A 22,570-nucleotide genomic window follows, 5' to 3' on the forward strand; every position below is an offset into this window, starting at 1 on the left:
ATTTGGTACGCACCTGACCCTCCCATACCAAGCAGCAGAGCGTTTGCCATGGGTTGTCTCATAATCCGCGAAAGGCGACACAAATGTGCTACTGCGTCTTCGAATAGGACCAGATCTAATGGTGCTGTGGTAGATAAGTTGTACTCGTTCAAGTAGTGTGATAGAACTTCATCCAACTGTAAATACATTTTCAAGTTACTTTTTAAACTCATCATCATCAGCAACAACCTGTATCCGTCCACTGCTGGACATAGGCCTTTCCGAGAGCGCGCCACCACACACGATCCACCGCCTTCCTCATCCAGTCACTTCCCACTACCTTCTTGTCGTCGGACCATCTAGCTGGAGGACGTCCTACACTGCGCTTGCTGGTACGTGTCTCCACTCCAAAACACGTCTGCCCCAGCTGCTATCTGTTCTACGAAATTTTAAGACTCGCCTACTGACTCACATGCACAAAATTGCTGGCAAAGCTATACTTTGGTTTATATTGATTGGACCAATTGCCGTTGAATTGACGAATATAATGCTTAGTACATTTGTACAAAAAAAAATTAAACGATTAGGAAAATTTAAGTATGAGTTTTATTACTTAAAACCGATTAGAGAAACTTATTCTATTAATAACTGGACACGTGGAATGGTAGCAAAAATATTAGCTGCATTTCCGCGACGTACAGCCAGGCTGATCCTTTGCGCAAGAAACGAACCAGCACTTCTCTGGCAAGACGATTAGATTGTTTATTACTTATACTACTTATTCTTTATATGATAACTCATAATTAATGATTTTTACCTCCGTCTGATCAGTAATTTCTATGTATTTCTTATCATCGGCACCGATGTCCATGAAGTCACCAAACAGCATCAGTCTACCACCGATCACGTCAATCGATTTCTTCTTAAACTCTGTCTGAATCTTCTTATTAAGCAGACTATATGAAAACAGCCATATTATATTGTGTATTTCAGAATATTTCGTTACTTTAGTTTATATTTTGCTTTAAACTTGTGTTTGTATTAAACTCAGACAGCGGGTTTTGGTAATATATTTTATCTTGTATATTATAATCAAGCAATAAATTTAAAATAGCGGACGCCTTCGACTCTATCTGCGTGAAATTTAGTTATTTTAATACCCCACGGTAACCATTGTTTTTAGTTAAGCTCTAAAGGCCACTCTAGACTAATAGAGAAGTCGCATGTCTCGAATTAAAAAAATATATCAAACTTACGTAACAAACCACTTTCGGTCCTCCGCGTTAACCAATCTGTCCTGATAAACACGTTGGTGTTCGTGATACCACAGCCTTATCACATCATCCTCGTCCTAAAATTGTATCATCATCATCATCATTATCAGCCTATAGGTAGTAACAGCCCATAGGCCTACATGGCTAGGTCTCCCTCCTTATAGAAGTATTGTCATCAGAACTCAGAGCGTGTGCAAAATTTCATCCTAATCGAAGACCAGAAAGTGGGTCAAATTATGATTTCAAGATTTTCTTACATACATAGTTACAAGTGAAGCTAATAAAGCGTGAAAAGATGAGACTGGGACAACTCCTGCGCCATTGGACGACATTTTGTCTATTTCTCTTCACTTGATCGCATGCTAGCACTACTGATGTCAATGATAAAATTAATTCATGTACCGTGATTGACGGTAATAGTACTTTCCAAAAAGAAAACCTAACTATTACATAACCCAGTCCTTGACTGGATCTGATACCACATAGGATAACCATTAGACAAACACGGTCCTTTCATATTTGAGACCTAGATTCATCATCATCATTTATTAACAGTCGACGGACGTCCATTTGTGGACTTAGGCCTCTTCATAGACTTTCAAACACCACGGTTTTGAGATGGTAGCATCCAGCGGCTTGAATTAATCATTAGCTATGGTTATTCCAAAGTCATGTATCATTATCAACAACACAAGTCCTTGTCACTAAACCAATTATATTTTGACCATTTATATCACAATGATTAAACAAGTATGTAATAAAGTTAAATTAGTAAATAGTTGGATTTACTGAACTTTTATGCAATTTCGAGGACCATTTTACTTTGTAATGCACAATTTTTAATTCACTAAATTAGCTTTTATTCTACAAAATTTGCTATAAAATAATCATACCAATTTTACATGTAGGGGACGCAACTACCCTACAAAACGTTTTTCAAAATTTTATTTTGCGACTTTGGCAACGTACTTAATGTACGTACCTACTTATAGCTACTTTGTTTTCTAGTACTAATAGTCTCTGAGCTACTCCGCGGATGGATGGACAGAATACAATGATGGTGAAACTATAAGAGTTCCTTTTTGACTACGGAACCCTAAAGTATCCTAAATCCTAAGCATAATTAATTCACATTTTAAATACCTTGATAAACGATGGATCGACCATCAACATGCCCTGAAAGACTTTGCTCAAGTCTCGCAGGTTGAAGGTATAATGCGATTTGGTAGGCGTCGGCAGGAGTTCTTCCACCAGAGAGTTGAAAACTTCGATAGAACTCTTGAGGAATGCGTTCTCGCGTACGGTGACATCGGCATGGAAGTTGCGTGTCCAAGATTTTAATATTGTGTTGAAGATTCCGTACTGAAAAATAATGCTAATACTCCTTAATCAAATAATAATAATAACAATAATTGTTTATTTGCAAGAATACAACATTCCACTAAATTAATAGTGTGCAAATATAAAAAATACAAATACAAAATCAAAATCCAATCAAATCAAATCAAAAATCATTTATTTCAAGTAGGTTTACAAGCACTTTTGACACGTCAGTTGACTATTTGTAAAGATTCTACCTTAGCTTTATTCTACCTTATTTGTAAAGATTCTAAGATATTGTAGTTCGGAAGGCAGGTTCTGCTGAGAAGATACCGGCAAGAAACTCAACAGTTGCTCTTTTGAAATGAAAAAGTCGTACAGTATCATGATTTACAATTGATAACAATTACAATTTCTTATCGTTTTACTTCCTGTGTGAAGGTGGAAGCTGATCCAACGGCCTCCAAGCATCTTTATCATTAAGGAACTCGCCAATGTTGTAGTAACCTCGACTAAGTAAATGTTCTTTAATACATTGCTTAAAGCTATGCATTGGCAGGTCCATCACAGTCTTGGGGATCTTATTATAGAAGAGTACACCCAATCGCTCCACAATTATGAAACGGGAATCAATTCTGGAGTCACGGGTGTGATTTCTGGATTAACCAATAACGGACTATTTATAACTTATTCGCTTAGTTGAAAATGTTAAGGGTATTAGAGTAATGATGAATATTTTAAAGTTCTAAAATGTGATTATTTATATTATGTAAGTTTTATATTGACGAGAGCCGTGATAGGCTAGTGGATATGACGTCTGCCTCCGATTCCGGAGGGTGTGGGTGAATCTGGTCCGGGGCATGCACCTCCAACTTTTCAGTTGTGTGCATTTTAAGAAATTAAATATTACGTGCCTCAATCATCGTGAGGAAACCTGCATACCAGATAATTATCTTAATTCTCTGCGTGTGTGAAGTCTGCCAATCCGCATTGGGCCAGCGAGGTGGACTACTGGCCTGACCCCTATCATTCTGAGAGGAGACTCGAGCTCAGCAGTGAGCCGAATATGGGTTGATGACAACGAAGTTTTATATTATATAATTTCATGTAAGTAATAAGAAACTATGTCACCAGTCGTCACACACTTTAGGTAAATGAATTTGAATTTAAGGAATCAGTGGTATAAAGAGGGACGCGCTTGTCTAGAAAATACCTATACATTTTGTATTCATACTTTCCTTAAAGATGTTTTAATTATACACCTGCAACACCTGCACCTAAACCGTCCGTGTCTTCGTTTTAAACTGACTTATAACTGTACAGAAATTTCAGTCAAAATCATTAGAAACACTGAACAGTTTAAACTGTATACAGCTTTCAGTTTTGCCTACACACGGATGATTTTGACTGAACAGTTCGACTGTACTATAAAACTGCAGGTCTGTAGCCCGCGTAAACCTTTGCCTGGGATCCATAAAGTTGATAGTTTAAACGGTGTTTTTCAACGAGTTGCGTTCGCGTTCTATTCCTACATTATATATTTAGCTATGTACCTTACTATTGTATTCCATTTCCGTGAATGATATATAATGGAAATGCCGCATGAGGCGCATAGTCACCGGGTTCCGTCCACCGCCCGGCGGACCCATGGCTGCCACCATACCGACGTCTATGAGCATTTTAAACTCGCCGATGTTTGTCCGGTCGTACCAACCTATGGAAAGAAAGTTACATTTATACAGGTTTTTTTAATTGAATGTATCTTTTTCGTCGAATAGTATATTACATACAGTTTGTTCTTCGAATATATCTTCAAATATCTCATGGATGTGATGGAGAAATAATTTTAAGAGAATAATTCTGGATAGAGTGCAACTAGAGACATGGAAACCATGATCAACAAATTATCCTATTGTTATTCTATTTTATGCTGGACGTTTGGTTTTAGTTTTAGAAGGTGTACAGATGAAAACCAAACCTTCATAATAAAATCAACTTCCTCTACTTCAACTTTATCGGAATAAAACTACAAAAAAAATTACTACAGAGCAAAGTAAATCATCTGTAGAACTACATATGTTTAAATTGCAAAGGAAACACGAGGAGAGGGAAGGTTGGAGAAGTGATGGTTGGAATGTGCGAAAGGAATATATGATAAGTTGACGAATAAAAGAAGAGAATGGAAGAGATTGACATATTATTTTGCCGATTACAACCTATAGTGATAGCCGATTCAACTAAAGTGGGATAAGGTAAAAGATGTGGAAGCGGGCTAACTTCTTAGGAGTAGGATGAAAATCTGCACTCCTTTCAGTTTCTACATCGCTTGGCGGTGCGTTTTTGTCAGTAGAGTGGTAACTAGATACGGCCGAAGCCTTCCTTCTGCAGAAAATCACCTCATATCCGATGAACTCACCGGAAAAGTCCATGAATTGCCGCAACAGTTCGATTGGCGGCTGTGCGCCGTACACCTCTAGTGCCGGCATGTTGAGGTCATCAATGAAGAACACTTGCCGTTTGGTTGGCGGCGGACCGAACACTCCGCGTCTACGTCTCTCCAATTTGCTGTCTATCACATCCTGTACTTGTAAAAAAAAACTGTTCATCATCATCATCATCATCATCAACAACCCATGTTTTGGCTCACCGTTGAACACGATTTCCTCTCAGAATGAGAGTGGTTAGACCAATAGTCCACCACACTGACCTAATGTGGATTGGCAGACTTCACACACGCAAAGAATTGAGAAAATTCTCAGGTATGCATCATCATCACCGTTTGAGACAGGTGATATTTAATTTATTAAAATGCACATAACTGAAAAGTTGAAAGTGCATGCTCCAGACTGGATTCGAACTTACGCCCTCAGAATCGAGGACAGAGGTTATATCCTCTGCGCTATCAAGGATATTAAATTTCGGAGTGAAAGAGCAAGAAACATATTAGTGACCTGAGTTTGATTAGCAGAAGTTCTAGCAGAGAAGACAAGGAACTCGCAAATAAACTTCTTGTGCAACCCTCGCGACAGCTTCGAGGAGATGGTGACAGTCTTCCCAGTGCCCGTGGGTCCGACGCATATCACGTGGTTGTAGTTGGTGATCTTGTAGCCTAGGATGGCTGCGCTTCGTACGTTGTCCAGTGTTGGTACTTCGATGTCTGTAACAATGTAAATGACTGTAGGGTGTGATCTATATTATGTGCATTCGGTTTAAATTAGCTTCTAGATTCTTTTTTTATTTTAACTTCTACTATTGCTAAGGCTGATAGTTTGTCAGTCTGTGCTCCTACCATAGTTAAGCCATCATCTCCTTTCCCTTATTCCACTAAGTGAGGTCGTGGGCAAAATATTTTATCTTTTTTGACATCCCACGCCTCTTGTTGTGTCAAGTCTTCTAGTAATATGACTTTTATTCTTCCGTATTATATATCCATACTAAGCTATTTTTTCTCGTCAACTGTATTGCCCCTGGTGCCACTTTCAATTCCTTATTTTATTAATTTTTATCACAAGATACATCCATTTTAACCTACACATTTCGTTTGCATGTTTCCTTCTACTATCGTGTCCCTTATACTTTCCAACATTTTTAATCATTGAGCTCACAGTTTTGTATGTTTTACCCTACCATTGATAAGTACAGTAGCCAATTACCGTGGGTTAAGAATCTGAACCTTTGAAACCTGCTATCAAAGCCACGGTCCAATTCTCATAATTGGTTAACGTATGTATTGTACTTATGGTAAGAGCATATTGTGCTGACAATTTCTGGCCTTCGTCCGAGTATGTCTGGCTATCGCAGGTTTCCAGGCTATAAGCTGAATAAACAACAATACCTGCATATTGCCACTCAGGATCCACCTCATACTCGTCAAGGTTGTCCATCCAGTTATACCAATATGGGTTAGCCGGCTCACCGTCCTCTGTTAGATCGGTAAATCCACCATCGTGTAGCCTGGATTATGTAAAAATATCATCTGTTAATTCTTATATCTATTAATTTTGCATTCATCATTATTAGCCAAGTTTAATAGTTTACTACAGGGTCAGGGCACCCTTTTTATAGGAGAGGGGTCATGAAATTAGACCCATCACACTGCTCCAATGTGGGTTGGTGGGCTTATGTTAGCTGCCCACCATCCAATAAGCGCACATGCCTGCAGGCTTCATGCCCAAATGCCAACACACAAGCAGTTGTTTGTGCAGGCATGTGAGCTTTTAGATGGTGGGTGACTACCATTAGGGTGATCATGTATAAAATTCTTTAACTAGCACTATCAGACGTTTATAATAAGGACCAAGACCGACGGCTTAACGTGCTTTCTGAAATACTTTTCAACTCCGGAGTGAAAATTTTTACTGTAAAATTCTAAGAAGAAAGAAAAGCTCGGTATCGCATTGCTTAACCCAGGACTCGAACCCAGCCTAACGACTGGACCAACGGGGCAGTTACTTAGTTATTTCATTCAACAATCATATCAACGGAGCAGTTTCCAAATTACATAATAAAAAATCATGAATAAATACGTACGTGTAATCATAAACTCTCCCTTCTTTGGGAAACAGTGGCTTCATTCCACTTTCATTCATGAGGTTCCTTAAGAAATCCGAGAACTTGGCTCGACCATTGTGGTCGCAAGTGGCGCCCACCGACCAAATCACCGCCCAAATGACCCAGCACGGTGCAAGTTTCGCTGCAAACATTCCAAAGTTTCTTCAAACAGAACATTTCAAATACATAAAAACGACGTCCCGCGATAGCGTAGTCGTTGCTTTTTGACCGACTTTCAAAAAAGAAGAGATTCTATATTCAGACTTCGGGCTGAATGTATCCCTCGAGTGACAGAGAATAACCTTGAGCAATGTCCCGGACTTGTGACCGTTAAATGTAGGTTTAAGGATATCCTTTAAAACTAGTTGACACTTCCCTTGTGCGCTCAAGTCATTCTCCTCGTCCAGTCAAACCTGGCAAGACCCTATCAGAGTAGCCCTGGATACCCGTTCTAATAAAGACTTATGCCATGTTATATAGCTGAAAACATTTTTTCCGATTACTCCCTAACAAAGTACGGGGCCTGTGTATTACCTCGTTTCGTCGGAGGCAAACTTCCATCGGCTACGGAACCAGTAGGGTTCGCGCACCGGTGGCACAAGAGGCCCGGTACTCGGAGCGCATTAGTGCCAGTGAAGGGTCCACGGGGGACGACGGAAATCTTCCATTTTGCTGCCCCAGAAGGGGGAGAAAGCAAATTATGGGACAAGGACGAAGAGTAAAGAATTTGTAGGGAGTTAAGGAGTCGGCCCGCCCTCCCACTGATTCGGCCTGCATGACTGCGAAGTCGGGTCGGTCATGGGAGGTGGTGGGCTACTTCCAAACAGTATAATAATTCAAGGTCACTTACGCATCATAGCCAGAAAAGGTGCTCCCGGCGGCGGTCTGTCGTCCTTCCCCGTGAGCGGTCTCAGTCTATAGTCCAGGAGCTCCAGAAATTTCAGTACAAGAGCCGAGTCTATCGAAGTGACGATCTCGGTGCAACTTGACCGCAACAGTTGCAACGAAGGATACAGATAAGTCGTGATAAGCCCTGGGAGTATCTTGCGTATGTTATCCGCAATCTGAAAATACCGGTACAAGCGAATAGAACTACCGTGGGATACTTTCAACGAATATTCGGTTACTATATGGTATTCTACATATTCAGCTAATTTTAGCTTCCTGGTACCGGTAAACCTAGTACATGCTCTTCGGTCAAATAAAAATTAATGGCTATTTAAGTATAAGACGTGTATGTAAGGCGAAAATTTGTGCAATCTACCTTTGTATATTTGTTGAATTGAGTTGGCTGACATTTGGGATGAAGATGATACTTTGGATTGACAAAAAGTACTTTTAACCCCAATTTGTAAATGACTTCCCATATTTCATCGTCAAATCACAATCCAATTTGACGGTGAACAAAACAACGAAAAATCCACAGTCAAAGAGCTCGATTCAAACGTGAAAGTTCTATTAGGCTTCGACCTCTGCTTATTGGACAATATCATACCCATGTCTATAGGTTTTTACAAAGTTGGAGGTTTCTAGCAAAAATAGTATTGTTTAAAAAAAAGTATACCGGTGGTAGGTTACTCTTCATCCAAGCGTTAACTAGCGGCGGTAGACCGACCACCTGCGTGTCGAGATACACCATGCCACATCGCGACACCGTGGCGGGCGACGCTACCGCTAAGTCCGCCACCTCGAAGATCATACGCTGGCGTTCAGTCAGCTTCATAATCTCACCGCTTGATAGGCAAAGCTTCTTGTTGTCATCTAACACCTGTTTTTTATGATTTTATTAATTTTAACTGACTTCCAAAAAAGAGGAGTTTCTATGTTCGGATGTATGTATGTTTTTTTATTTGTGTCGCTATTTCTGTTAATTGTAATTTTATTTTCCGTAAACCTCTTTTTTGCGTTGGGGGTTAAAAGAACTGGTCCTTCCTAAAAACAATAAGTATTAAACGCTGTTTCATGGATCACTTTTGATTGTTCAAGCAACCGGTGGTCAGGGCTCCAGAATAAGTAATCTATACTCTATACTAATATATATAGCTGAAGAGTTTGTTTGTTTGTTTGATTGAACGCGCTAATCTCAGGAACTACTGGTCCGATTTGGAAAATTCTTTCAGTGTTAGATAGCCCATTTATTGAGGAAGGCTATAGATTATATATATATATTATCCCCGTTTTCCTACCACCACGCGGGTAAAACCGCGCGGCGTCAGCTAGTCTTCAATACCCGCATTCTCAAGCATTAGAGCTCTCGCACACGGGCCACCGGCCACAACCACAAAACGCTGCTACCGAGATATTTCCTGTAGCTTTCATACATTTTATATGGACTCACCGCACACGGCTGACGCCGGTGGTCGCCACACGATACAAATGTCGCTGCTCGCTTCTTGTGGCCCGCATCGGCCACTAAACGTCGACACAAAACGCCGCAACACGCCACTCGCGCGATTATGATACTGCATCTATGCCCCGATCGTAGATCGTTAGATGGGCCTCAAAGCGTCGCGGAATTGTCATTGGTTTCGCACATTGAATTGTGCGTGAGTTGTGTTGTGGCTTGTGTTTTTACACTTCCAAAATGAACACGAAGGCATAATTAAGTCCACATCCACTCACAGCATTCGCTTGTTACGTACTAAGATAAGATGTGCGTGCACGTCTTTGGGTAATGACATCAAATTGTGCGTTCTTTAGTATGGAGGGGGCCATTTAACGATTTATATCGATGCATGTATGGGTTAAATAAAAAAGAAGCAGCCACCGACCACAAGTGTCGACCACCGGCCACAAGTGGTTGTCGCGTGCTTCAGCTACTTTTGTGGCCTTCTTGCTTCTTGTAGCGGCGTTTGTGGCTGTCGCGTGTGGCTCGTGTGCGGCGATACTTAATGCTTTCTGTATTTTCTAAAGTCACAGTACTTACAGTGTTCATGTTTTCAATCCAAACTGCGTCCACAGGTCCGTCGAAAACGTACCACCGCTTGTCCATGTCCTCCACAGCTATACCAGCTCGCACCAAACTCGATAGTATGCCATCAGTCCTGATTAAATAAGCAGAGCAAAATCAACCCCAAATTGAATATACTGAAGTAATTAATTCATCATCATCAGCATCATTAACAACCCATATTCGGCTCACTGTTGAGCACGAGTCTCCTCTCAGAATGAGAGGGGTAATAAGATTGTTAAGGCCTTAGTCCACCACGCTGGCCAAATGCGGATTGGCTGACCTCACACACTTAGAGAATTAAGAAAAAGCTCAGGTTTCCTCACGATATTTTTCCTTCACCGTTAAGGCACGTATATTTCATTTCTTAATTAGACAGGAGTTTCAAAATTAAGTAATACGTGATTATTACTTGAAAATGACTATGACTTGGAAAAAAAAATTGATAGCTGACTCTAGAGTACTGTAAATGTGTGATGAGCTAATCTCACGAATATGTAAAAGAAACTTTTTGTGATTTCTTCCTGAATGAAATCTAGGTTGACTTGGCCATGCATGAATACACAATATTATATCTTACAATAGGTGATACATATTATCACACTAATCACACTATCACACTAATATAATAAAAGCGAAAGTTTGTGGGTAAGTGTAAAAGTGTGTAAGTGTTTAAGTGTGTAAGTATGTTTGTTCCTCTTTGACGCTGCGGCTACTAAAGCAATTTGGCTGAAAATTAGAATGGAAATAGATTTTACTATTCACACTAATATAATAAAGGCGAAAGCTTGTGTGTAAGCGTGTAAGTGTATTTATTTCTCTTTTACGCTGCGGTTACTGAAGCAGTTTGGAATGGAGATAGATTTTACTCTGGATTAACACATAGGCTACTTTTCATCTCGGAGACTGAATTCCACGCGGACGAAGTCGAGGGCATCCGCTAGTAATCGTTTTTGATTGCTTAGAGCGCTTGCCAAGCCAATCTATTTTATTTAAAATAAAATAGCTTCTTAATATAAGATGTTGGTCACTATAAGATGTTGTTGGGTTAGCTAATTACGTAATAACTTGAGACAGAAGAACCCTTAATTACGGACTGATTAAAGTAACCGATTTGGTATAACACGGATCTCAAAGCTTTTTACGGTAGAACTACTGAGTTGCGAAAATTGTTATACATATTTTACAAATGTTGCATTTACCATGAGTAATAAAATAGCATAACTGTGGAGTTGCGGCTGGCTATAGCTGAGCTGTATAAAACAAAAATGTCAATGAAATGAAAGAACTGAGAAGAAAAGAGAAAATGCTGCGAAACAACTGAACCGAATTCAAAAATTCTTCCATCAATGGAAAGCTATATAATTCGCCAGTAAAATCGCATACTATGTTCCTCCTTATTCTTGCAGAATCTGCTGCTACGTGGGTAAAACCGCGGAGGTTTGCTAGTAAAAAGGTCTAAAAATGCATACCATTCATGAGTGTTCAAATCAAATTCTCCATAAAGCTGGCCCATGGTGATTGACTTGGGGTTGACAACGTCCGTGTGCACCGGGGTGAAGGGGAACCCATCGGGTGCTAACTTCCCCTTGATAGCTGTCAGGGCGTCTCGGAGAATTTCGTAGCACTAGAATGTTAGTATGCACCAAACTAAGTCCGCTTTGAGCACTTGAGGGTATGAAGATAGATTATTTTTACATATTTTAGCAGACTCTGAGATGATTACAAAAATAAGAAAACTAATGTCGAACCAAGGTGATTCACAAGATTTGTCAGGACAACTTAATTAACAAATCAAACTGTAACCAAAATAAGACCCTAGAATGGCAGAGAATGACCTTGAGTGAAGTGACGCACTTGTGAACGTTGTGTGTAGGGTTAAACAACAACAATGTCAATGACTGTACTCCCCTTTTCCACTCAAGTCACTTTCCCCGCCTATCCCAAGTAACCCATAAAGAATTACACAAAAAGAGATGTGGACGGCTCGAACGCCACGAGCACACTGAAGCCGTCCGTACCGTAAGTCGTTGCAACGCGGCGATAACACATATTAGCCCTTGATTACAATCACACCTGATGGTAAGTGATGATGCAATCATGTTAGGAGGAGAATGAAAATCCACACCCTACCTACACGACATCGTTTTTGCCGGAAGGGTGGTAACTAGCCATGGCTGAAGCCTCCCACCAGCCAGACCTGGACCAAATAAGATAACCTCATACGGCCCAGCCGGGGATCGAACCCAACACCTCTGTCTTCTTAATCTACTGAACACACCACTGCGCCACGAAGGCCATTTAAATTTCCCATTCCCATTATATTCTTATAGCCCATAGCTTAAAGACTTCTACGTATTATGAAGTCATGTAGGTTTAACACTGGACCAATGAGGCGGCTTAACTTAAGATAAAAAAAAACTCGAGTTATTAAATATTTATCGTCACTGAATAATGAAGAAGTAGAATCCTTATTAAAACTTATATCCCGAAAAACACACACACATACACATATACACACACACAAACGTGCAAAACAACCTATTATAATATTTCGTAATGTTCATTTATAATCTGATATTTCTGTACTAGCTACGGAAGAGCGGAGTCTTCTAATACAGAGGTAGTTTTTACTACTCCTAAAAGAAGGTTCCAAACTCGCGCTAAATTATGTAAATTTAGAAAGTGAAATAAACGATTTTTATTTTTTTTTATACTCGCACCTAGATCTATACTAATATTATAAAGAGGTAAAGTTTGTAAGTTTGTAAGTTTGTCACATTTTTTAAATGGGGTAATCTTCGGAACTACTGGTCCGATTTTAAAAATTCTTTCACCAGTAGAATGCTACATTATCGGGGAGTGCTATAGGCTATATTTTATATTGGTATCATATATATTAGCCGAGTTATCACAGTTTTTGTCATACAGGTCGGACTAAAAACCTTTTAAACAGACTTATTCGCATGCGCTGCCTTAACCATTGTGTAAAATTGAAATTAATGTATGGGGACTTTATGTATCTTTAAAAGTTCTACAAAAAAGTCCGCGACGCCATGTATCTATCTTCTATATATTAGCAGATATAGTACCTTTTGTGTTTTAAAAATTATTAATTTTATATACTTAGGTTTACGTCATTATTTATACTACTAAACTTTAATCCTTATCAAAATAAATTATTTAATAATCACAAGGATATTAAGGAGATAAGATTTGCCCTTTACAGTATGTTAATTACTTAAATAGTTTCGGAGATAATACAAAATTTCTAAAAGACGCAGAAATTCCGCTATATGACGCCCGGCGCTTTCATTTACGTAGTTCCCGTTTCCGTGTGAACATGGAGATCAAACATAGCCTATGACACTCGCAAATAACGTAGCTTTCTATTGGTAAAACAATTTTCCAAATCGGTCCAGTAGATCCAGAGATTACCTCCTACAACCACACGAACTTTACCTCTTTATATTATTAGCATAGAAGTCTCTATTTCTCTTGGTCATACCACCACTCTCGAAGGACTGGACCGATTTTGCTAAGGGTAGGAGTAAGATAGAGAAGTTACAGGGTAGGGTAGGGTACGGGTAGGGAAGCGTAGGGGTAGTGTAGGGGTAGGTTAGAGATAGAGGTACGGGTGGGATAGGGGTAGGAAAGGGATAGGGTACGGGGAGGGTAGGGATAGGATGGGGGTAGGGGTAGGATGGGGGTAGGGTGTAGGTAAGGTAGGGGTAGGGTAGGGGTAGGTTTGGGGTAGGGTAGGGGTAGGGTGGGGGTAGGGGTAGGGTAGGGTAGGGGTAGAGTAGGGTAGGGGTAGTAGTAAAGTTGACATCGAAATTTACGCGGACGAAGTCGCGGGCGTCCGCTAGTGTATTATACAATGGTTCTATGAAAAATGTATGACTATAGAAAGAATTGCGTGCAAACCTTTGTTTTACCGACTCCAGCCGGTCCCACCAACATGAGACCGTGTCGCACAACTGTTGTCTCGTACAACTGGATTATCTTAAATATAAATGCTAAAAGAAAATAACAAAATATTAATTGCTTAATCCATAACCCGTGCGCATTAACTTGACACCTGGGTAACAAACACAACCATACAAACACAGTACAAACATCATTTAGACATATTTCAAGTTATTCCGCACGAACTGTACTTTTCTTACCTACCTACTACGCATATTTACATAACTAGTCGACGCCCGCGACTTTGTTTGCGCAAACCTCCTTAATTCGACCCTGTCGCTAAATTTGTTCTTAGCGGACGTTTAACTTCCTGTCAAATTTGATCTTTCGACGTCAAGCGGTTTTCGAGATTTCGTGACCTTACGCTTTTATATATTTAGATAATATTAATATTATAAAGCTGAAGAGTTTGTTTGTAATGTTCATTTGTTTATTTGAATGGGCTTATCTCTGGAACCATACTTTTTAGTTAAATTTTGAACTATTATGAAAATAGACTTACTGTACAAATCGTCGTAGCCTCTTTTGGCGAGCATATTCCTGATGGACTGCTCCATGATGCCGTAGTCAACCACCGGGATCTCAACACGTGGAAATAAATCTGATATTATACCTGAAAAGAGTAAATTTAAAATCATCATCATCATCGTCACCCATATGCGGCTCACTGTTGAGTACGAGTCCACCGTGATGGTCTAATGCAGATTGGCAGACTTCACACATGTAAAGAATTATGTAATTCTCAGGTATGCAGATTTCGTTACGATATTTTTTCTTTCCCCGTATATGACATGCGATATTTAATTTCCTAAAATGCACACAACTGAAAAGTTAGAAGTGCATGTTCCGGACCGGATTCAAATTTACACCCTCTGAATCGAAGGTAGAGAATATATTCACTGGGATATACAATATGTACATTGTGATGATTAACAAATTGCTTTACAAGGATTACCTATATGCATGCATAAGTATCCTAAGCAATATTTGTTGGCCAGCACAGAATATCTTTTTATTGGTAGATATAATTCTAAATTACGTCCTTACTTATTAAATGGTATTCAACAACCAGTCAACCCTAGATGAGATAGATCTGTAGTAACACCTATTCCCTAACTTGGGGCTGAGAATCTCTTAATAGAAAGATGAGTTCAATATTTGACAATTCGACCCAGGACCCTGAAACCCTGAAAATGTCGTGTATCTAAGGCCACATAGGCTAACCATTAGACTAAACTAGCAGTTGTTAATAGCTGGTGAATAATGAAAAAATATGGCAGGTATCGTTGACAAGATTCTATTTAGTCACACGACAATAAAACAGATAATAAATTAATTACTAACGAAGGTAACAATGATACCGTTAAAAAGAACAAGGTCGTCTGCCAAAAACTTCGGCACGTTAACGTCACGCAAGGCACGAAGGACAATCTGTCGCTCGTCACCGTCTGGCATTTGACGGATCAAATTACCAGCCACTAGGATAACTGTCTTAACCGCACGCATTCCGAAGTCGTAATGTTCCTGAGAAACGCAAACGCAGTCGTAAATAAACAATTAACCAACTGGAAATCAGAGCAGCCCCCTAGCCAAGTGGCATGCCGATTCTCTTTCTACGATCGCTAACTAACGCTTCGAAAACTAGAAAGATGTATGGGATTGACATTTGCTATCGACAGGTCACGTGATCAAGATCTGTCATTCCCATACATTTTTCTAGTTTTCGAAGCGTTAGCGATCCTAGAAAGAGAACTGACGTGCTACTTGGCTAGGGGGCAGTATAAATACCTCAATAATAAAATTAGTTGTTCATGCAGCACAATGCTTGTATACTTAACCAAAGATGTGCCAAATACAAAAGAGTTATATACTTGGGATGTGACATGACCTTGACAAAGTGGTTGAGATACAATTTAAAAGTTAATGTTTTCGTTTTTTTCTAAACGGAAGTAATAAAATGGGCCAAAAAATTTTTAAGGGCTGAATCAAAACCTTCAAAGGCCCGCAACGCATAGTCGGTGGACAATAAACGAAGGTAATCAATTAAAATCAAATGAACCGTATATTTGCACGCCCATTAAGCAAATAGATAAACGGAGTAACATCGCAAGGCATGCAAGGAACACGTCCCACAAAATGCTGCCATGTGTCCGTTAATCTGAAGCATCAGTGTTGACGCTCATGTGCATGGTTCTTACACTGGCAACTCTTCAGACAGCCATACTGCTTGGCGGAAATACTAGCGCTTTCCCGAATGAGAGAGACTAAGAAGTCAAAATTTACATAAAAGCTCAATTCACCTGAGACGAAAGCTGTTCCGAGCTTAGTCTGAAAGTAGTTGTTATCTTCCCAGCAAGAATCTTGGCTTCGAAGAATCCATAAGAGAACAGTGATATTTCTGCTATCAAAGCATAATCCGGCACCATCATGGCGATCGGACGGAAAAGAGCTTTCAAATTGTCTGGCAATTCCGTGCGTCCTATAAAACAGTTTCTTATACTAATTTTTGATGATACAAAAATGTAGAACAGACCCTGCGCTATTCATCCCTCATTTTATGTGGACTGAAAGTTCGTCAGTCCATGCTTCTACCATAGGCAAATACCCACCACCCGACTTCGCAGTCATACGGGCCGAATCAGTGGTACTTGCTCTGCGCGTCTCTTGACTCCCTACAAATTCTTTAATCGTCCTTGTCCCAATATTCGCTTTCTCCCACTTCTGGGGCTGCAACTCTACTATACAAATCACACTCTTCGTCCCCAGGAACCCGTCACTGGCATCAATGCGCTTCGAGCATAGGCAAGAACCGTATTTGTACATACCTATGATAGTAGTCAATCATAGGGTTTATAGGAATAAAACGTACCCCATAGATGCGTCAGGCTTATTTGAAATCTTCGCCTCTCTCACAATTTAAAGAAAAAATCACAGAAAACATGGAAACATAGTTTGTAAACACAATTTTACCTGCATAACCAGGGTTCATGGTGATAAAAACGGAGCAAGATGCTTTCAAAGGCAGTTCCACGCCTTCAAACATGAACTTTTCTTGGCGAGCTATTTGCGCCTTCTGGATGGTTACAACCTGTAAAGAAAATTACTACTAATCATAATCGAAGCAAAACACGACCGTTGTTGGTGCCTAAAAATATATCTATGTCTAACAGTGATGATCACTAGACAAACACGCGAAATTTTGCCAAAATTATCTCGAAACTTTATTTATCCACACGCGTTTAACAATTGACAAAATACCAAATTCCAAATAATATTTATATAGAGGTTTTACGGCTTAACCCACCCCTTACAGATTACTGTAAAATGTCCTCTACTGAAAAAAAGAGGGCTGTACCCTAGATAGCAGTACGTTGAAATAAGGTAACATGATATTTACAGATTGCAGTACAAATCAAAGAACCTACGTTGTTGCAAGTTTGAGTCGGATATGCATAGATTGTATACCCAAAACTTTTCACTTGAATATTCCTCACCTGTTGAGCCACCACTGACAACACTTCAATATCAATTCTGTTGAACTCGTCGAAGCAAGCCCACGCTCCGGATCTGAATTAAAATTTAACTAAATTGTAAATGTTACCTTAATTTATTCCGGACCTTCGAAATGCAAATAATCGTATAAATTTAGTGACCCATAACTTCATTCAGTATTTCGAAATAAGAATCCTTTTGTTTAACTTCGTTGAAGGAAGTTATAATCCTCCAAGTTGACTTGTTCCAAGAACCTGTCTCACTTGAAATTAAAAATACATGTGGCGAAAGCAAAATGGATTTCAAAAATATTCCAGTTAGACGAACTTCAGATTAAAATTTTAAATATCTAATGCTGAACATAGTAATGTATAAGTAGAATAAAACCAGTATAAATGCGTCTTAGCAACAAATAAAAGAGTGCGTATTAATAAATTATAAAATCAAGACGGAGAATATTGTCAAAAAAAAATATCATAGTTATGTTGGATTTCAGGTTATATCCAGGATGTTTAACGGATACATTATATAGATACATGGTTAGCGCCTCTTTCTGGCAATAATTACCTGTCACTCAATTATCTCATTTTAATAAAAGGTAGGGCGTATGAAAACTTTCATTTTCTTTCTCTGACATACAGTAAGTGTATGCTTATTAATTGATTATGAAACACGGAGTATGCCCGACTAGTTTCGAACCCATACGGGGCCCTTAGTCATGAGCTGGTTCTTGCATCGCGGCACGATCCAAACATGAATGCAAATCCAAACAAGAATGCAAGAACCAGCTCATGACTAAGGGCCCCGTATGGGTTCTAAACTAGTCGGGCATACTCCGACGTAATATCACGTGAGTTTTAACCGTGTTTCATAATCAATTAATATGATTAACACTCACGATAGTTTAAATTCTAAAAAAGTGTATGCTTTTTTGTTGTTCGCCGTTTTTAGTGCTATAATGACGGCGTTATTAGTATAGTAGTAAAGAGTAATTAGGGTATGCATAATTCGCTTGTAATAAGGAGAATTAACTTGCACAGCAATGGAACCATATATTATGGTTCCCAAAAGTATTATGTAAAGCTAAAGTCACTTACGCCGCGAGTCCTTTGAAGAACTTTCCCATAGCCATAAAGTCGAGTTGGTCTGAACAGTTGAACACAACGCATTGCACTGCCAGGGCCTTTGCCAAGTCCTTCGTTGTCTCGGTCTTGCCAGTGCCAGCGGGACCGGCCGGTGCGCCGCCAAACTTTAGGTGCATTGCACACATGAGGGTCAAGTAACAACGGTCAGTCAATGGTGTAATTACAAGTCGACCGCTGAAAAATCAAGTAAACTTTGAGTTGGATATCAAAAACAACTTACTTTACCCATATTATCAGTCAGAATTGGTAATCACTGATATAGAATTGATAATCATTGATAGAATCGATAGATTTTTTTGTTAATAAGGAGCAGAGATCTCTCCATCACAAGCATAAAAAGTTTAAACGTTAAAGTAACTTATAGTACCTATATCGCAAATATGTCTTGTACTCCTGTGTATTCTGTGGATTATTACTTTGTCAGGGATTGCCTGTTAAGTTCAAATATTTTATCAATTCACTTTTTATATAATTATCAAACAAAATACACTGATTTATAGGGAAGAATAGAAAACGTAAAAATGTATGAAGACCTTTATATTCTTTTTACAAAAACGTAAAGACATTGAAAAATTAGCCTAATTTTTCATTCAATGTCTTTACGTTTACGAAAAAATGTCTTCTAAAATATCAAACAGGAACTCTATAAAAACTTAATTCTTTTAACAAATAATAGTAATTTAATCAAACAATTATACCTGTTTCCCAAATATTCGCACTGGTAAACAAATACAGAGTTCAGGGCGCGGACATTGCAGTAATTTTGACTGAACCGTCGGTAATACATGGACGTGTCCAGTCGATTCTCGTCCTGGTATATCTCGGGCACCTCGTCCGGTTCCAGGGGTATCATGTCCTTTACTATTTGATAATATCTAAAAGTATGATAACAATTGGATAGTATCTACTGCTTAGGCGAGAGATCGTTAAAGAGACTGTTTCTCTATCTATAGTATATGTTTATGAGCAACAATTATTGCTCATAATAAAACATTTACTGTTGACAAAGAACTTAAAGGTAAAGAAGCAAGTGTAATGAAATTTCGAATACTGATAGCTTATTTACTCAAAACTAGTTAGTTTTGAGTAATAATGTGGGTGGATAAACTGGTATTTTAATGATAATGCGTTTAAATCAATACCATTCATAAAATTTTAAAGTCTTGAACCAGAAGTCAACTAGATCATTGTCGCCAGATGCTTAGGCGAGGGATTAAACGATCTCTATATAGTGACTGTTTCTCTATCTATAGTATCTACAGTATATTTATCTGAGCAATAATTATTGCTCACAATAAAACATTAACTGTTAACAAAGAAATTAAAGGATAAGAGGTAAGTGTAATGAAATTTCGAATACTGATAATTTAGTAACTCAAAACTAACGAATAGGTAAGATAAACTGGTCTTTTAATGACAATACGTTTAATTAAATAACATTTATATAATTTTAAAGTCTTGAATCAACCAGCAGGACTATTCTGTAAAGATGCTTTGTATAACACGCAAATGTGTGTTCGAAACACACAGCGAGTTATACCAGTTATAATATATTCTCCTCTATCTCTACCACGATACTATAGAAAGAGAAAGATAGAGACGAATCCGAAACTCGCACTTGCGAGTTATACAAAACGTCGTTAAAGCTCTCCAGAAGCTCTTACATTACTTTAAAATTTAATAATCAACCTCAATTGACAGATCCACTGAAAGTCTGACACGTTCTTGACATTTTCATCAACCAGCGTCCTCGTTACGTCTCTGGCATGCACTTCGATCACGATCAGAGCACACAGCACCTCACGTTGGAAGTAAGTTAGCTCTCCTTTCACCAAAGCTCGTAGACTGTCCAACTGATGGTTAGAAGAAATCAAAATTGAGGCGGATAAATGTGTGTTAATTTGATTTAGTCCCTATTAAATAACGAACGTTATTTAAACAAATAATACCTATATATCCCTATAAAATCGAGTTGTGTGTTCAGGATGTGTAAAAACTTTAAATACATCCTACTAATATTATAAACGCGAAAGTTTGTATGGATGTTTGGATGTATGTTTGGATGTTTGTTACTCTTGAACGCCGCTACTACTAAAGTGATTTGGCTAAAATTTGGAATGAATATAGATTTTAATCTGGATTGACACATAGGCTACGTTTTAGTCCGAAAAATCCACGGTTTCCCGAGATTTGCGAAAACTGATGATTTTAATTATATGAATGTTTGTTACTCTTTCACGCCTCGACTACTTAACCGAATTAGCTAAAGTTTGGTATTGAGATATATTATAGCATGGATTAACACATGGGCTACTTTTTATCCCGAAATAATCCATGATTCCCGAGGGATTTGCGAAAAACTAAATTCCACGCGGACGAAGTCGCGGGCGTCAGCTAGTAAATATATAATGGAATTAAAGACAAAATTGTGCATGTGTGCGCTCAGTAGCCAAAATTCGGATCACATTTGCGGTGATTTTGAAGGAACGTAACCTATATATAGTATAAAATTAATATTGGTATAGACATATATTAACCTGTTGCAAATTCTCTTCAAAGAACACATCCATCTGATAGTCGGCTATAGCTTGTTCCACTCCCGCAGTCCAGGCTGTCTGCGAGCCGGCTATCACGACCTGGCCGGGCCAGCGGAGCACCCACTCAGCTCGCCGCATTGTATAGATCTCGTCCATTGCTGCCACTAGGGTGAGACGAACTAGACGAAAAGTATCTCATTTATTTCTCCTTTTTTTAAATTGTAATTTGATACCCATATCATGGGGGTGCATTTCAAAAAGCCTGTCCGCCATATTGGATTTAAGTCACGTGTTTTTTTCGTATTTCTGACAGCAAACCCTTTCATTTGATATCCATATCATGGGGTGGATTTCAAAAGGCAATCCGCCATCTTGAGGAGGCCGCCATATTAGATTTGTAATGACGTTTCTTAACTAGTCATAAATATTGTCATCACAATTCAGAGCGTGTGCAAAATTTCATCCTAATCAAAGACCGGGAAGTGGAACAAATTAAGATTCCAAGATTTTCTCATATGTTACAAGTGAAGCTAATATAATGCCGGCTCCACATTAGTGCCGTGAAGCTTGATGGCACAGACGCGAACGTGAATGTGGACGGTTTTCGCGGGGTTCACGCACGTTCACGCCCGATCAGAGTCGGTATTTCGTTCCGTAACGTGGCTTCGCACCTCATTCGCGCGGTGTTGAAGCATACACATCTACATTCACGTCCACGTCATCTAAATAGTGGTATAGTGACACAGTAAACAAAGTTATTGCTGCGGCAGATTCTACGTCCATTTCGCGGCAGGTTTCAAAAGATTTTGCATCCATGGGCATGGACTTGTGCCGTGAATTTATGGCGAGAATTTGCGCGTGAATTCACGGCACTAATGTAGAGCCGGCATAAAATTTATCTTACTTACTGGTGTGTCTCATAGTGTCTTCTAGCAGCAAAAGCCATTGCTCCACGTTCGATGACGGGTAAAACTTGTATTTTAGGTCTACAATCTCACCCTCGCTGGAATGCATTTGACTTATCTTCAAGTCCGGTCCAAAAGTGACCTGCAAATTATAATATTTAAAAATTGGTTAATACTCGTAAAAAACGAAGTTACGAGGTGACAAACATTAAAAAAACATACGCCTCGAGTTCAGTCAGTTAATAAATCTGCATGTATGTATAAACATCGATATTAAATAGTTAGATGGGCCCCTCCATATTAAAGAACGCTAAATTTTATGTCATTACCCAAAGACGTGCACGTACATGTTATCTTAGTACGTAACAAGTGCATGCTGTGGACGTGGACTTAATAAAATATTTACTGTTTTTTCTTATTTTAGTGATCATTTTGGAAGTGTAACACA

At 39.0% G+C, this 22,570-nt stretch overlaps 1 protein-coding gene across 1 annotated transcript in view; it reads right to left on the reverse strand.

Annotated features, from left to right (window-relative positions):
- The window catches only part of LOC112049809 (dynein axonemal heavy chain 1-like), a 74,449-nt gene that overhangs the window by 25,463 nt on the left and 26,416 nt on the right, over window positions 1-22,570 (reverse strand). Inside the window, exons 28-51 of the mRNA XM_052887049.1 lie at window positions 22,126-22,264; window positions 21,218-21,396; window positions 20,370-20,533; window positions 19,379-19,555; window positions 18,633-18,854; window positions 17,538-17,610; window positions 17,014-17,131; window positions 16,344-16,522; window positions 15,405-15,567; window positions 14,546-14,656; window positions 14,002-14,093; window positions 11,547-11,701; window positions 10,051-10,168; window positions 8,689-8,892; window positions 7,975-8,188; window positions 7,104-7,266; window positions 6,409-6,527; window positions 5,525-5,730; window positions 4,990-5,152; window positions 4,127-4,287; window positions 2,397-2,615; window positions 1,236-1,330; window positions 797-935; window positions 14-176 (exon numbers count right to left, since the gene is read on the reverse strand). Coding sequence (XP_052743009.1) covers window positions 14-176; window positions 797-935; window positions 1,236-1,330; window positions 2,397-2,615; window positions 4,127-4,287; window positions 4,990-5,152; window positions 5,525-5,730; window positions 6,409-6,527; window positions 7,104-7,266; window positions 7,975-8,188; window positions 8,689-8,892; window positions 10,051-10,168; window positions 11,547-11,701; window positions 14,002-14,093; window positions 14,546-14,656; window positions 15,405-15,567; window positions 16,344-16,522; window positions 17,014-17,131; window positions 17,538-17,610; window positions 18,633-18,854; window positions 19,379-19,555; window positions 20,370-20,533; window positions 21,218-21,396; window positions 22,126-22,264 — 3,736 coding nt within the window. The remainder of the gene's footprint in view (window positions 1-13; window positions 177-796; window positions 936-1,235; window positions 1,331-2,396; window positions 2,616-4,126; window positions 4,288-4,989; window positions 5,153-5,524; window positions 5,731-6,408; window positions 6,528-7,103; window positions 7,267-7,974; window positions 8,189-8,688; window positions 8,893-10,050; window positions 10,169-11,546; window positions 11,702-14,001; window positions 14,094-14,545; window positions 14,657-15,404; window positions 15,568-16,343; window positions 16,523-17,013; window positions 17,132-17,537; window positions 17,611-18,632; window positions 18,855-19,378; window positions 19,556-20,369; window positions 20,534-21,217; window positions 21,397-22,125; window positions 22,265-22,570) is intronic.

The sequence above is a fragment of the Bicyclus anynana genome, chromosome 18, assembly GCF_947172395.1.
Source record: "Bicyclus anynana chromosome 18, ilBicAnyn1.1, whole genome shotgun sequence".
In the NCBI taxonomy this organism is placed as follows: domain Eukaryota; kingdom Metazoa; phylum Arthropoda; class Insecta; order Lepidoptera; family Nymphalidae; genus Bicyclus; species Bicyclus anynana.